General features: G+C 30.1%; 1 protein-coding gene and 1 non-coding gene across 2 annotated transcripts; one reads left to right on the top strand and one right to left on the bottom strand.

Annotated features, from left to right (window-relative positions):
- Window positions 1-1,433: 1,433 nt before the first annotated feature.
- Window positions 1,434-1,514, bottom strand: TRNAL-AAG. Its single transcript has one exon. It is a non-coding gene; the product is annotated as a tRNA-Leu (tRNA).
- Window positions 1,515-11,202: 9,688 nt separating this feature from the next.
- On the top strand, window positions 11,203-17,231 carry LOC101218158 (protein NRT1/ PTR FAMILY 4.6). The gene is made up of 5 exons (XM_011659179.2): window positions 11,203-11,322; window positions 11,430-11,544; window positions 11,649-11,866; window positions 15,026-15,451; window positions 16,212-17,231. Exons 1-5 carry the CDS (start codon window positions 11,320-11,322, stop codon window positions 17,175-17,177), a joined length of 1,728 nt encoding a protein of 575 aa, XP_011657481.1. The 5' UTR covers window positions 11,203-11,319; the 3' UTR covers window positions 17,178-17,231.

Below are 17,231 nucleotides of genomic sequence, written 5' to 3'. Positions count from 1 at the left end.
CTTGTATTCTTTGGTAAAATATATATTACCAATATTTATATGTATCATTGTGTCTATTTCAATGGCGTATAAACATTTGATTAATCAAATGGATCTGTGGCGCAATGGTAGTGCCTCCAATTTTCATACTATAAATTTCAACAATATTTACATTATTTTAACAAAATCAGAGTATAAGTCACCCAACCATTTCATTAATAAAATAGTTTTAAAAAAATAAATAAAGAAAAAAACATGAGCAAGATTCTTATGGTTACATTTAGAAAAGATTCTCAATATTATATGATTTACACATGTACATGTCACCCATAAAGTTGGTAGTTCAAGCATACTTCTATATACAAAACTATAGATAAAAAGAAAAGAATAGAAAAACATGATTTGATTTCTTCTCATCCTAGCATTTTGTTGTGACTTGTGAATATGAATGAAAAAAAAAAGATATTTATAATAAGATTTGGAAAGGAGGAATTTGAAAGGTTGAAAGAGATAGAGAATGTGAATAGTTGAGAGATAGAAAATTAAGGGAGAGAGGAGAATATGAATGAATTTGGATAAATTTAAATGACATAATTAATTTGAGTAATTGTTTTTTAAAACAAAAGTAAAGTTACAAGAAAGGTTAAAAAAATCATTTTCACTCATTAAAAGTTATAATGAAAATGATACAAATATTAAATCTATATAAATAACAAAATTGTCACTAAAACTAAAGCAAAACTAAGCATGAAAAAGGTAAAATTGAGCTAAAAAATTTCTACACATATATGTATATTAGATCATAAATTTCAAGATTCTTTCACAGTTCCATACCTCCTCCCAATCATTTCTTTGTGAGTTTTTCCTAAGTTTAATTATCTTTATATTTTTGTTTGAATACACAATCAACAGTAATCATGGATTATATATATTTTGCTTCAAAATTCAAAGTTCTTTTAATGGAAGTTAGAACGGCTGTAAAATTATATACCATTCACCAAATAAAGAAATCAAATAGTAATCATGATTTAACAAACTTCAAATCTCCATCATCAAAGAGTAAGAGTACATTGTCACCGATAAATATATTGTAGTATTGTCACAAAGACAAACTCTAAAAGCTTAAAGCTAAATTTGGAAGTACCATTTCGAATGCTAAAGAAAAGCTTTTGAATTCCAATAATATAATAATGATTCTAATATTTATAAATATGTTGTTATTAGCAACTCCAAATATATGTTCCATACAAGAACAAAAACGAACTTCAAGGGAAGCTGACCTTGACAAGATCAACCCAGTGTTTAACTTCAATGAAAATATGAATTGTTGGAGTGAGTGAACAATTTTTATTGGGATATTTGACTTCCATTAATTAAAAATAATATACATAGATAATAAGTTTGCTTGGTTGTTCCATTTAGGAGGGGGAAGAGCTAAAATTAAATAAAATGAATGTTGAGAGTGGGATTTGAACCCACGCCCTTTCGGACCAGAACCTTAATCTGGCGCCTTAGACCAACTCGGCCATCTCAACATTTGTTGACTACACAAGTGGTATTAATATAAATATATTTTTACTACAAACGAACAACGTCACTTACATCTTCCTTTAATTAATATAATTAGTTAAAAAGTGGGAGAAGAAAAAAGTTATTTTAAGAAAATAGTCGTGGATGAAATAGAAATTTTTATACTCATCCAAATTTTGAGTCCAACAATTATTTGTAATTAAACTAAAATGTACGTGAGGTTAATATATATATGCGTTCCTTCGTGTGTTCATATGTTGTGATGAATTGAATTGACTTGAAAAATTATATATATTTGAATTTGTAAATTAAATTTTGATTGCGTTTCTTTTTAAGAAAACCTATGTTTGTTAAACAATTCAATTACACACAAACTTACTTTGGTTGTTCAATTTTTTAGCACGCATGGTAGTTATTGTAGCGTACTTGAAGTTGACAAATACTATTTTTTCACATGTTCAATAAAAATTACACCGTACGATTTTTAAGACAGAAAATAATTAGACCATCTAGGTTTCATTTACCATGTATCCAAATGAAATTTTTTGAATCAATAAAAAATTAAAACGTCATTTCTCAAATTAATAATAAAATTACAAATCATCATATTTGAGACCAATATTAAAGGTTAAGATATATTTCAACTTTAAATTAAACACATAAATTGACTAATTCTAACGAGGGCAAGTATTTTGATCTTGACTATTTAATTAAATAAAATAATTTATTTCATATTAATATTTAATGTGAAGTTCATTTGACCCAAATTAAGGCCAACCACCCGAACTCAAGATCCAATCCAATTATTGGGCCCAAAAGGCATACCCATGGACCAAGTAAGTCCAAACCCTACAAAACTCACCAAAAAAAAAAAAACTCTATAAATAAAAAAAGGGATAGTTATAAATTTAGTCATTAAATATAAAATAATTAAGTATATAAGATCATTTAGAAAAATTACAAATATAGCAAAATTTATCGAATTATATCGATGATAGAAGTCTATCACCGATAGACCAATATTTACAACATGGTCTATCATTGATAAATCATACAAATCTATCAGCGATACAAGTTTATTAGCGATAATTTTGCTATATTTGTAATTTTTTTAAATATTGCCATATCCTTAAATATTATTTCTGAAATTATGATTCGACTTAGAATTTTACACTTCAAATGAACTAGAGAGATATAAATAGTTGATGACTTAAGTTCTTTATAGAAATCGATACAAACATATTAGTGAATGAAGCAACATGAAATTAACATAAACACAAAGGTTGAAGGGTACAAAATATGTGAGAATGAATGAGTCAATTTCATTATATATGTATATATGTATATAATAAAAAAAGAAAGGGTATGTGGGGTGGGCATTTGCACGAAGAGGTAGCGTAGCGTAAGTGTAAGTGTAGGGGAGGGAGTGGGGTCGGAATACGTGAGGGGAGGCAATATCAATGGATGCAGAAAATAAGGGGGTACGGCGGGGTAAAGAAAAAACACAAAAACAGAAGGGGTACCATCATCATGCATCATCAATTACAATCCTCTTTAAAATTCTCTTCTCTACATGCTGGATGGTGTTCCTTTGGCTACCCCCTCATTCCTTTTCCTCCCCCTCCCCCTCCAACTTTCAAATCCAACCTCCCTCCTATCACCACGACAAGACTTTTTGATGCACCTCCCAGTTCGCACCATTCCGATCCCTCCCTTTCTCCCATCACATCTATCTATCTATCTATGCCCACTTTTACCTCCCTCCACTCCTCACATAATTTACTCCATCCATTCCTAACGGATCTAATTCATTTCTCAATTATGATTACTAATCAGCTCAAATTACCAGTTTTGTACTATAACCACATCCGTACCTAATCAATTCAACCCTAATTTTCATATTTACCCTATCAATTAATTCTTATTCAATTAAGGTCCACCTAATTAAATTCTAACTTTTTTAATACAAAATCTGTGGCATCTAATTCCTCTTCATCTCTATGGAAACCACACACTATAATACTATCTAAAATTACACCTCCAAGTCCCAACATCAGTTTCAAAGTAATCATCAATCAAATATATCTTTTTTTGTAAACGACTTTGTCAAAGTTTTTATCTATTAAACATACGTTCCAATAATTTCTAACCCTAAAATCTTGTAATTAATGAAATTATTTAATTTTTATTTAGTTATTAATATGTACATGTCAAACAAGTATGCAATATTAACTTGATGATCATGTTTAAGAAAACAATCTAAATGCTTTATTACTGTACATATATGAGCAAGACTTTTTGTATCTCTTAACATTTCTTACTCAACATGAATATGACTTATTTTGCTATTGTTACAAATAATTTGATTCAAATCATTTATGTGAAGATATGTGAGTGTGATGTGTCTCGCACAAACAATTTATATATAAGAGATTAGATCATTAAATATTATTGGATTGTGAGTTTCAATAAACCTTGGACAAGTGTAGAGAGAATCTTGATCTTTTCATTATAATTATTACATGTCTAATTATTGAAAATTAATTTCGTATTGAATAAAAATCAAGGAGACTCAAACTCTTTATAAGATAGATGTGTGCTTCTCTCATTGCCAATTGATTTTGAAATGAAACCCCATATTATTAAATACGGTATTAGAGCCTATAAAACTCAAATGAATATTCAATTCAATAAAAAGAAATTGAGATTCAATAATTAATACTAGTGAACTCAAAAGAGGCATCATATATCATAAAAGAGCATGTTACACTATAAAAACCAAGGAGACTCTTGAACTCTTTATAAGATAGATGAATCAAAATGAAATGTATAGGATTCTATAACAATGACACATCCAATAATGACAAATAAAATATAATTATGATACATGTAATAACTTTTGACACTTTTTAAAAACTCGATTATTAACGATCTCCTTTCAAAAACTCATATATAATATTTACTCAAATAGTTTTTGGATAGTTATGGTTAATCATTAAACAGAACATTTCTTAATATTTGTCGGTAATTTATTATCTATCCTTTTAGAGGCACTAAATTGTCATTATATATTAAAGAAATAAAATCTAGTGTCAGATACTCTAGACGCGACGACAATTTTAATTAATGATATGCGACACTAAATTGAATATTATATCTTGTTGTTACAAGTGAAAGCATGAATTATTTCATACATCATTATTATTCTATTTTATTTCTTAACATTAATAAAGAACCTAGAAATAGTATTTAAGTAAAAACCCAAAATAAACTTGTTTTTAAAAAATAAAATAAAAGATTATACACATATAGAGAAGACCTAGAAATTATAAAACTTAGTTTTCCTTATGCTGGGAAAGTTGGGTCACAATCATTCCAACATATGCATGTAAAAGTATTATGTGTGGGAGAGATAAAAAAGAATAGTTATGTTGTGGGTAGTAGTGTTAATATTTCAATCACATGTGATCCTATTTGATAGCGTATATGAAATTTAAATTTGACTAGGAAGTTGTTTCTTCTCCAAGATGCAATTGACATCCTTTGCTATCCCCCATTGGGTTGCAGAAAGATTAAAAGATATAAATCTGATTAATTAGTTGGTTTGGTGTTGACAAGAGTATATGAGTTGGTTTGGTGTTGACAAGAGTATATGGGACGCCTATTATTATTCATTGTGTTGGAATTGCTTAAGAGGTGCATGCTGTGGAGAGGATATGGATTGTGCATGGATTATTTTTGGAGCTTGTGAAGTTTTTGAAACAAGAGGTCTGCTTTAGGTACGAGTGTTCTCGACACATTGTTTCTCCCATGATCAAGATATCTTCCCTGCTAGATGGCGTGGCTTGACCCTTGTGGTTGTTTCAAGCAGATGCCATATGTAGCTCCACATGTGCCCTCTCCTATCTAAGGGCAATGGAAGTTAAATATTGATATGGCTTGGTTAGGGAAATTGTGATGGGGTGGCAAGATGAGCTTTAATTTGGTGGTTGTAAATTTATCCAGAGGAGTTGGAGTGTCAACTTTTGTAAGTTGAAGCAATTTAGGTGGGCTTATGTGCAATTGATCTAGAGTGGGGCTGGTAACAACTCTTCCATTGATGGATTCATTAATATGTGATCCTCCAATCAAGCATCCCAAAAAACTGCAGATTCTTTATTTGGTCACACATTCATAGATGCATTAAGACAGCGGACATGTTACAAAGAAAACTCCCAAATACACATCTTAACCCAAATTGGTGCACTTTTTGTAAGCTCACTCTCAGAATATTAATCTCATTGTTCGTCTCCAGTTATACAACCTATAATCTTTGGAAAAAAGGTGAGAATCTTTATTTCATGAACTGGTAGAATAATCGTCAGAAGATTATGATAGCTCTGTACTCTACTATATGTTCCATCAAACAAAGAATGGAAAATGCACCATCATCCAATACAATTTCATTTGTCCTAATGGTCTACATGGCTGGAAGGAAATAGTAGATTTTTCAAAGACCATGAAAAATTAATCATCGAGCTCTCGAAAGACATACGTGCTCTCACGGGATACTGGACCAGTAGATCCTCCTTTTTTGTCAACTATGGCCCAAGCATTATTGTCTTAAATCTTCCTACGTTTGTTTAATCTTTGATATTCGCTGTTTGTATAGGGGCTTATCTTTAGCTTTTTTTTTGTGTGTGCTTTCCCTCGCTTCTGATATGTACTTAACTCTTATTATATTAATGAAGTGGGTATGATGGGAATGCTAAGGGGTGTTCACTTATTGAAGTCAGTGATCTTTTTTAGGTTTCTTTAGCTAAAATTGGGATCCATATTGACGATACATTTAGTATCGTGTTGGAAATGTTGTTTTTATTACACATTATTTATCAGATCTCTCAAAATGTGAAATATTCTGCCCATTCCACTATAGCTTTAATGTTTGACATTCTCTCGTAATTATTCTTTGTGTCCATTTATTACTCGTTTCCAGTGGCGGATTCAAAAATTTTATTTAGAGAGACATCAAATACTATATAATAAAACACACTAAGAAATGTTAAAAAAATATCTTAACGTTTCACTGATGCTCCAATAACATTCACTACATTTGTTAGATAAGAAATGAGAGTTAGGAAATAGTAATAATAGTTACAGATGACTAGACTTGAACTCATAACCACATGGTTGTGCAAGGGCACAATCACTACAGCAAAAGCAGAATTTAGGCATAATAAAGCTAAATTTAATATATATGACAATCTAACACTTCAAAATCAATATTAAAATACAAAAACGGATAATGTGAGGAGAGACACGTGCCCCTAACCACTTAATAAAGCCGCCCATTTTTGTTGGTGGCTTCTTTTTTCTTTTTCCTTTTTTGTCTAAAGCACAATCAAATACTAGGAGGATGTTAACCTTTTACTTGATCTTCATAGATAATAGAGATATATACTCAGCCAACATCAAATTAATTAAAGAAAAATGGGAACCATTAGCCACTTGGTGATTGTGAATATAGAAATCATAAATGAAAATTGGATAAATAAGTGGAAATCTACCAAAAGGACAAAAAAGATTGAAGTTGAAACTTGAAATATGCTTTGAATTTAACAAACTTGTAAAAAAGAAAAAGGAAAAAACAAATTATATCCCGATCAATTTGCCCAGTGGTGGAATATATATAGTATTACATTATTCCTCATTTTACACCAATTTTTGTTGATTTTATTCAACTATATATAGCAGTATCATTCAATTAACATTAACATTAAATTTGTACTATATAAATTAAAACATAACTTATTTTAATATATTCACCTACTTCAAATATTCCCTCTAATCTGTACGTAAAAATTTATAATTTAAACGGTATATATACTTATAACAAGGAAAACTTAAAATAATTAAATTTTGTGAGCTCAAATAATAAAAAATTAAATAAAATCTTTTTATTCAATTCACTTTAAAACTTTAGCTTTAACCTAATTTTATTACTTCTTTGCATATGAATCTAATTTTGAAATTGTTAAAAATACTTTTTAACTTTCCTCCTAATGGTTCATGTTTGATCTTAATTATCACTTTGTAAGAAAAGTGTTAAATAAGACATGCCTTATTATCACATATTAAGTTGGTCATTATATTATTTAGAACTACTTATGATCAAATTTTGTAAGTATATATATATTTTATTTTTAAGTTTATAAATACTATTTCATTTTTTAGTTATCCATGTATATTTTTTTAAAAAACATAATCAGAAAAGAAAAATGTAGAAAAAAACTATTTTTTTTTTTAGATTTTTACAAATAATTTAAATATTTAATTAGAAATTTGAAAGAAATTAAACGTAAGTATATAAAAGTAAGAAGACCAAAAATCAAAATTGCAATCTTTATAAAAGGATGAGTTCCTTAATAAACTTAGTTATAGAATACGTTAGATCTTCTGGTTCTAATTATATTTTTACATCATACAATCATTTCTATTCTGATGCTATTATATATATTTCCTTCTATTAATTTTTTTTACTGTATTTACTCTAAACTTTGGATCGCATCAAATTATATAATTTACCATGCATCTCTTATGTACAGAGGAAGAATCAATGCACCCTATCAATTTAATGTGGGTAATCACCTCCATCCTAAACAGGTATATCTAAATGACATTTATTGTACTCTATTATGAAGACAGTAGAGATGAATCAATCAATGCACCGTGTTCATTCAATGTGTGTAACGCAAATACATATATATTATATACATATAAGATATATGTATTCAAACAAGTTTGGATCTACGGTCTTTTTTTTAGAGGCTTCTTGACTCAATTATATGATGAATCATATCCTTTATAAAGCTAACGCTCTAGCTTGTAGGCTTTGACAACGTAAGTTATTATGATGTTGGCGTTTTTGAACTCTTAGCGATTGTGATGGAGCAAAGCAACCATTTGCAAGTTGTAGTTTCTTTTATCTCCTTTGGAGCAGATCTCACATTGTGTCTTTGATAGTTGGGTAAGTTTCATATTTGACACTAATGTACTCTATGCATGCACATAATTGTCACATTGTTGGGGAATTACTTCTGACACAAGAATTCTCCATTTAGTCTAGGGACTTTGTATAAGGTTAAATTATGAGAGAAAGAGAGAAAAAATTCCCAACAATCTTTTCAGGACAGGAGAATTAAAAAATGATTTAATTAGAATTAAAATAATCTTAAACTGCCTTTATAAGTTTGTTAATCAAATTGATTATTAGTTAATCTATGAATATATGCTTTTCAAAATTCTAATTCACGTGTAAAAGCTTATACTAATACTAATACCTTTTAGAATATTTAAGAAACTGTAATATCAATTCTAGATTGAAACATCAATATGAATGAATGTGCACTTTTTTTTTTGTATTGTAAATATTTTTACGAATTTTTAGAAGGAAAAAACCAATTTAAATAAATAATAATAAATATTATTATTTATTTTGATAAATTTTTGGGGTTTTAATAAAGTTAAGTTGGAGGGAGTGAAAGTGGAGAAGTCGAGACCTCAATTGGGAGTGAAATTAAATATAAAAGAATTAGCTCCAATTTGTTATAAATGCTGAGGTTGTTTTACTGAATAAAGGAAACAGAGAAATAAATACATACATCCCAAATATAATGTATATGGTGAGGACATAAAGTTTTATCTCTCACATATTTATGTACATAAATTTATATTATATGCATTTGCATGATGAAGCAATCACTTACCTTAACTTTGCATTCAATACTCAAGCCCCTTTTATAGTCAACAACACATGCAAAAGAATCCAAAAACATTAATTGATAAAAATAAAATAATAACTAATTTCTAAATCATCAATTGTAACTTTCCTTTTATTTGAACTTCATCTCCAACAAATCAATTAATAACATCCTTTAATTTCAACTTTGGTTCCATCTACTTATTAAATAAGTGGTCTCTTGTCAATATGAGCTTAGCTCAACTGACATCTGTATGTTCCCGTGGACAACAGGTTTCGGATTCAAATCCTCACTTCAACATTTATTATAATATCTTTACAAAAAAAAAAAGTGGTCCGCATTAATTATTGAACACACCCTTGCAAAAAAAAAAGTTTGATTAAGAAATAGTAATTGTGGTCTTGTGGAAGGAGAAAGGTAAGCAATAATTTGTAGGAAGAACACAATTAGGGATTAGATTGTAATTAAGGGCACTAAGCTAAATTTTGTAATTCCATTGTCCTTTATATTTGAATATATTTGAGTTATATCATATACTTTTTATTAATTAAGATATCATTTTCTTCATGTAGTCGTACCTATGGTGTTGTCTATTCTCCCATTTTTGTGATTACAACTGCTTCTATTATATTGCTTAATTGGAAGATCTTTTTCTTACCTCTTCTCATTTGTAGTTCTTTTTTCCACCGACCCGTTTGTATAGTTTATTTTGATTAATAATGCATCACATTTAGCTTTGAAATATGATAAAGGATGTGTGAACTTAGTTGAAATATCTCAATAAATTTTATATACGGTTCTAATAATATAAAAAAATCTAACTAGTATTTATTTTTAATATTTTACTTTTCTTTATTTTTTTTCTCTCTCAAACCCTGAAATTACACAAGAATAATGAAGGATGTGGACACCCATGTAAAGAAAAGCATTAACTTTCAAATAAATAACTACGCACCAATTATAATAGTTCTACTTAATTTGATATATATGTTTCTTACTCTATGTGAAAATAATCTTTAAATGCAATGAAAAAGAATTGCATGCATGAGAGTTAAGAGATACATTAAACTTGAATCCATGATTCTTTGGAAATGAAGACTCAATGATATAATAATGAATTGTAACAAATCCAACAAATTACCTTTTAAAGCATTTTGTTCATGAATAAATCTTAAGTACACAAACAATATATCATCCTCCTCTAACAAAATTCAAGTAACAGCTAAGTCCTTTATATAAAAACAAATCCTCTCTTCCAATCCATCACATATCTATGCCTTAAAACAAGCTTTTCCCATAACGTCTCAATATCTTAATTTTGAAATTGAAGACTCCAATCATGCATGCTGATCTCTTCCTCTTCTTAATTTTGCATGATTCTTAATTACAAACTTACCCACATACAGTTAAATTTATATATTGAGGAATGTAATTCAAAGGTTATTTGGCTTGAAAGGAACAAGAGAATCTTCAAAGACTTGGAGTGCAGAATTATTGAGATTTGGGATGACATTCGAGCTCTCACGGGCTTATGGACTAGCATCCCAAAGTTCTTTATCTATTAATGAAGCATGAGTGATGCAGATGTTAAGGGGGTATCCACCAATGGAGATGTCCGAGTGCATCCAACTGACCAATTGTATCTTTTTTTTTAAAAATAATTCAAACATTTAGACCCGTACTTGGTTACCATAATATAAAGGAACAAATTCGAGTCATTCTAACAATTTCAAATAAAAAAATTAAAAGCATATATGACACAATAAGATATTATAACTTTTTTATACATATATATAAAGAAATACTAATAATTACGTCAAAATTATTTGTGTAAATGCTTGACAAAAAAAAAAACCTATATGGTTAAAGTTGTTTTTGTCCGGTATCAAAATAAAAGGAATAATTGAGATTTTTATTAAAAGAGAAAGAGCGTTTCTTTCCCTTAAACCATTCTCTCTCGTCCTTAGAATATTCTCTCTCTCTCTCTCTTCATATATATTTTCTTTTTAACTCTATAAATATACCAATTATTCACCCACCCCATAACACTTGTGTTCAAAATTCAATAAAAATGGTAAGTATGTTCATCCCTAAATTCCTTTATGAAAGTCATTGTATAGCTAGGGTCATAAAAATTTCAATAATACGTATCTTACTGAATGAAATTGGTTGGATATGTAGGAAGCCGTGAAGGAGGAGAGCGACGGGAGCATATGGGAAGGGTATGTGGATTGGCGGAAGAGGCCTGCAGCCAAAGGGCGGCATGGGGGAATGATAGCGGCTGGATTCGTATTAGGTTGGTGAATACATACTACATACATACATGCATGCATGTTAGATAATAATGAGTAAACATTTTGATTGAGAGTTAAATTTGGTATTAATTAACTATTATTGCAGGAGTTGAAGTGTTGGAGAATTTGGCGTTCTTGGCAAACGCAAGTAATTTGGTGATGTATTTGAGGAAATATATGGGATTTTCACCGGCGAAATCGGCCAACCATGTCACGACGTTTATGGGAACGGCGTTTCTTCTTGCACTTCTTGGTGGTTTCTTATCGGATGCCATTTTCACAACTTATTACGTCTTCATTTTCTCCTCTTTCATTGAGTTTCTGGTTCGTCTTATTTAACTCCTCTTTATGTTTTTTTTCTTCTTCTTCTTTTTAATCTCTATTTTAGTAAAAATAGTAGTGTTTTTATGTAGGTTAAAATTGTAAAATCCATATAAAAAAAATGCTAAAACAGAGAACTAAACATTATCTTCTCTTTAGTACATCGATTGGGTGAGAATTGGGTAGGAGATTCCAATCAAAACAAACAAACGTAGGTGTGTTATTGTTAACAGGGAATTAAACTGATGTTTTAATATGTTTCTTGTATCTTTTAGTATTAACTTGAATATATTTTTAGAAGAAATGGTGATCAGAACCAAAATAAAAGAAAAACAAAAGAAAGCCTTTTTTTTCTTTTCTTTCTTTGGCCTATTTTCTTCTCTTTTATTTTAAAATTCTATTCTCTGCCATGATTTATGAGAACCCATGTGATCGGCCATGAAGATTTTTGGAATAATTGTATTTATTATTTCCAAATTTTCGGACTTTTATAGTCGGTTTTCTTATTCAAAGTTCTTTATTTATTTATTTTCTTTTGTTTTGAAAATTCAAGTTAAGATCTTAGTAATATTTCAATTTACATGTCAAAATCTATCAAATTTTACAGTGTACATATAAGTACTTTTTTATTATTGTAAATCTGTTTTCTTAAAACTTAGGTAAGAATTAAATTTTTGTAAATAGATTTACTTTAAAAAAATTAAAGACTTAAAACCAAATTTAGTAACTATTTTCAGTTTTTATATTTGAAAAGAGGAAGAAAGATGAAATAATATTTTAAGGCTTAATTTTCAAAAAGCAATAACAAACAATAAAAGGGTTACGTGGGGGTCTAAACAAGATGGGTTTTTTTTTTCTTCCATTTATCTCCAATCAATTTCTTCTTTCTTAGTTTTGTTATATTGAGTTGAAAAAAATGAAATGAAAAGAAGGGCAAAATGTCCCACAACCAAAAAAACAACGTAGGCATCCGTTTTTCCCCCCGAAGATAATGACACAAATCCCAAAAACAAAATACATATATATATATAGTATTTTATTAATATCATATTAAAGTTAGTAATAGTATGGAGGCTATGGTCAAGATATATACATATATTTTACGTCATACACACCAAGAAAAACAATATTGGTATCTTTGTCAAACTTAAGTGTTAAAGAAAAAACTTAATTAATTTTGTTTTTTTTTTCTTTTTTTATATTCCAAAGCTAACTCAAACACACATTCAAAAGTTGGTAACTTTAAAGAATTTTCTACTAAATTCCTACTCAACAAGTTGATCAAGTTGAATGAGAGAAAAAGATAATACTATAAATCTTGACATATGTCTAAGATTCTAAGATTGTAATTTGGGAATAATGAGAATAAAGTCTTATTGTCAAATATATACACAAATAGAAAATTATTGGTAAATATAAGTTAAAAAAAGAAACTTATACACCAGTATGAAAAGTATATTATTTATTGAGTTGATAAAAAGTAAAAAAGCAAATTCATGTTTTCATATAGCTTTAAACATCTTTAAAAAAAATTAAATTATACCTTTTAAAAAGAAGTTAATAGTGAGAATGGATGAGTGATGAAAGTGTGTGTTACGACCTTGGAACTCATCCGTTTGCGTCAAACCAAATAAAGCTTTTTTTCTTTTGATCTGGTTTTCACCACCTCCACTAAACCAACTTCTTCCTTCCTCAACTTGTCCTTTTCCATTTCTTTTTCTCTTTTCCTTTTCATTGCAACTAGACGACTACCACAACCCTACATATCTCTTCTCTCTTTTACATCCCTTCCCATCAACCTCTTTTTTCTCCCACCCATCAAAATAATAATAATAATAAACTCAAGTCCATACAGTCTCGCTAACATCCAATACAAATATGTTATTGGACTTTTTTTTTCTTTGTTATAGAATGATTTTTTTTACTTGTGTGTAAAGGGGAGGAACGTTGAGAATAGATGCAGTATGAATTACACCTAATTATTGCTCTAAAAATAAAGAATAATCTCTTTTTATCTTTTATTTTGAGTCTAGGTTTCAATTTATTAGGATTTAAGAAAGTTATAATTTTAACATGTTTCAAATTTTACACTTTTAACTTTGTTGTTTGTTGAGTGTTAATGCCTATTAATTAGTTTAAAAGAATTATAATAGATTAAGTTTCAACTTTTTCATCATGGTCAAAATTAAAGGATATTTTCACTTCTTAATTATTTTAAATCAATTAATATATATTAACTCTAATAGTTGAAAGTGAAAACTTTTTCATCATGGTCAAAATTAAAGGATATTTTCACTTCTTAATTATTTTAAATCAATTAATATATATTAACTCTAATAGTTGAAAGTGAATATTTAATATTGAAAATGAGGTAAACGTGTAAATCTTAAAACCTAGTTAAAAATAAAAATTGAAACAAAATTCAAAACTTAATTAATAGGACAGATAAACATATTAGATAACAAAATGTGGAATAATATATGAGGGGTTACTCTCGTATGAGATAACAAAATTCTCAAAAATGGAAAGACTCGGAGCATATATTCAGATTATACATCTACATCTAATTGCATCGTTTTGTAGAGAATTTTCAAAGTAACTTGATAATATAGTTTGACAGTTTTCAAAGTGATTTTATTTATTTTCATGACTTTCTTTCTCATCCATCAAAACTCTTTACAGAACTACACTCCAACCACTATTTTTTCCCCTTAATTTAGTTGCTTTTTATGTAATACATCATTGTCTTTTCATCTACTTTCTGTCTGCTTGTTTTTGTTTTTTTGTGCTCCTATTACTGTTAATGAATTGACAGTGGAATACAACGTAACCATGATAATATAGATGGGTCGATGTAGTTGAGATTCTTTAAAAATAATATCTTAGTGTGTGTATGCTTGTTAAAATACTTTGAATATGTTACATGGTTGTTTGAATGAACAAATATGAAGTTTAGAGAAATGCATTATATAAATTCTCTAACCCTAGTGACACGAAGTATTTTGTAACATTTTATCAAATAAAATTGTTCTTCCTTTATCTCACGGAAGTAACTGATACGCTGGTTAACAAATCAAATATTTCTATGTGTTTGATTTTTTATTTTTCTTGTTTGTTGATTTTGTAACCATGCTGATTGGTGCTAATATACACATGGAATAGGGGTTAGTGATGCTGACAGTGCAAGCAAAGGTGAGTTCATCATGCGAGGAGGGGAGCTCAAAGGGGTGCAAGGAAGTAGGGGGGAAAGAGATGGCGGTGCTGTTCATAGGGCTGTACTTGGTGGCGTTGGGCGTCGGTGGAATAAAGGGGTCACTGCCGGCGCACGGGGCAGAGCAGTTCGACGAAAGCACCCCACAAGGGAGGAAGAGGAGGTCTAGTTTCTTCAACTACTTTGTGTTTAGTCTGTCATGTGGAGCCCTTATTGCAGTGACATTCGTGGTTTGGATTGAAGACAACTTGGGGTGGCAATGGGGTTTTGGAATCTCAACTATCAGCATTTTTCTATCCATTCCTTTGTTCTTTGCTGGTTCTCCTTTTTATCGTAACAAAATCCCCACCGGTAGTCCCCTTACCACCATTCTCAAGGTATTTTTCTACGCTTACCACTAACATGCATTTACTTTTATGCATTTCATTCCCGTGTATAATTAAATATAGCAAAATATCATCACATGAGTGGCTAACACTTTTTTTAAAAAAACATATATTTTTATATTATTTTTACTTTATAATTAAAAGAAAATGCAAAGAAGATGAGTGTAGACTAGATTACATCAAAGTATTTGCTTTTTTTGAGTGTAGCCTAAAGTTTAATATCCTCATGCATCCACTCGATCGAGAAAAGAAAAATATATATATATATATATTTATATTTTTGGAAGTATTAAAATATGTTTCTTTTAAGAAAAGTTTGCTATGTGCCATCAATGATTGAGTATTAGAGAGGATAGCGTAGAAAGATAGATACAACTCGAGTTGTACCGAAACATTTTTTTTATAGGATAATTGCAATATGGATAACAATTCTATGGCTAAAAATGAGTTTTATATAATAACAATTTTAAAGCATTCGAAAACATAGCAAAATTGATCAGTAATAGAATCTATTGCTAATACAGTACTGCTATTAATAAAAAAACTATATCGACAATAATAAACTCATATTACCAGCAATGTAGTTTATTACGGATAGACTCTAGAAGAGTAAGAATCTAAACTTTACTTATTTGCAAATTCTTTAACATTACACTATATTATATTTGTTAATGGTTTGAGACTTATTTACAATCGGCCCAAGATTAGTATAACGCATTTAATATAATTATATGAATGATGATATAATTAGGTACTAGTAGCAGCAACATTGAACCGTAGGAGCAACAAAAAACCAGCAACAAACGCAGTGGCAAGCCTTGCAAGAAGCCCATCAACTACATCAACCCCAAAGCAATTAATCAATAAAGACCTAACAGAAAACAATGTAACTACTCCAACTCAAAGCCTCAAATTCCTAAACAAAGCAGTACAAAACCCACCTTTCCACCCATCACTAAAATGCACAACCCAACAACTTGAAGACGTTAAAATAGTCATAAAAGTCCTCCCAATCTTTGCATGCACCATAATACTCAACTCATGCTTAGCTCAACTCTCCACTTTCTCCATAGAACAAGCCGCCACAATGAACACCAAAATCTACTCCCTCAAAATCCCCCCAGCCTCCCTCCCAGTCTTCCCTGTCCTATTCATCATCATCCTCGCCCCTCTCTACGACCATCTCATCATCCCCTTCGCTCGATCCCTCACTCGCACTGAAGCCGGCATCACCCACCTCCAACGCATTGGTGTCGGCCTCCTCCTCTCTGTCCTTGCCATGGCTGTCGCTGCACTCGTCGAGACCAAACGTAAGGCCGTGGCTGATGCCAACCCGGATGTGCACGGCCCGCTTCCCATTACGTTCCTTTGGATTGCATTCCAGTACTTGTTTTTGGGGTCGGCAGATTTGTTTACGTTGGCGGGTTTGTTGGAGTTTTTCTTCACGGAGGCTCCGACTACTATGAGGTCTTTGGCTACGGCTCTTTCATGGGCTTCGTTGGCTGTTGGGTATTATTTAAGTTCGGTCATTGTATCGGTTGTGAACCATGTGAGTGCCAAAGCTTGGCATAGGCCTTGGCTGTCTGGACACAACATTAATCACTACCGTCTTTCTAACTTCTATTGGGTTATGTGTGTTCTTAGTGGCCTCAATTTCTTGCACTACCTTTTTTGGGCCCTTAAGTATAAATATCGATCCACCCAAGGGAACAAATGATATGTATAAACATATGTTATTCTATCATGTCAATATAACCTAGTGTTTCAAATA

This window comes from Cucumis sativus, chromosome 6, assembly GCF_000004075.3.
Source record: "Cucumis sativus cultivar 9930 chromosome 6, Cucumber_9930_V3, whole genome shotgun sequence".
NCBI lineage: Eukaryota > Viridiplantae > Streptophyta > Magnoliopsida > Cucurbitales > Cucurbitaceae > Cucumis > Cucumis sativus.
This window is presented reverse-complemented; position numbering and strand designations above follow the sequence as displayed.

What these genes read in the sequence shown, in the direction of transcription:
- LOC101218158 (XM_011659179.2), top strand. An exon ending in AGCGGCTGGATTCGTATTAG is followed by an intron (nt 11,545 to 11,648) that starts GTTGGTGAATAC and finishes CTATTATTGCAG; the next exon opens with GAGTTGAAGTGTTGGAGAAT. An exon ending in CCCTTACCACCATTCTCAAG is followed by an intron (nt 15,452 to 16,211) that starts GTATTTTTCTAC and finishes TGATATAATTAG; the next exon opens with GTACTAGTAGCAGCAACATT.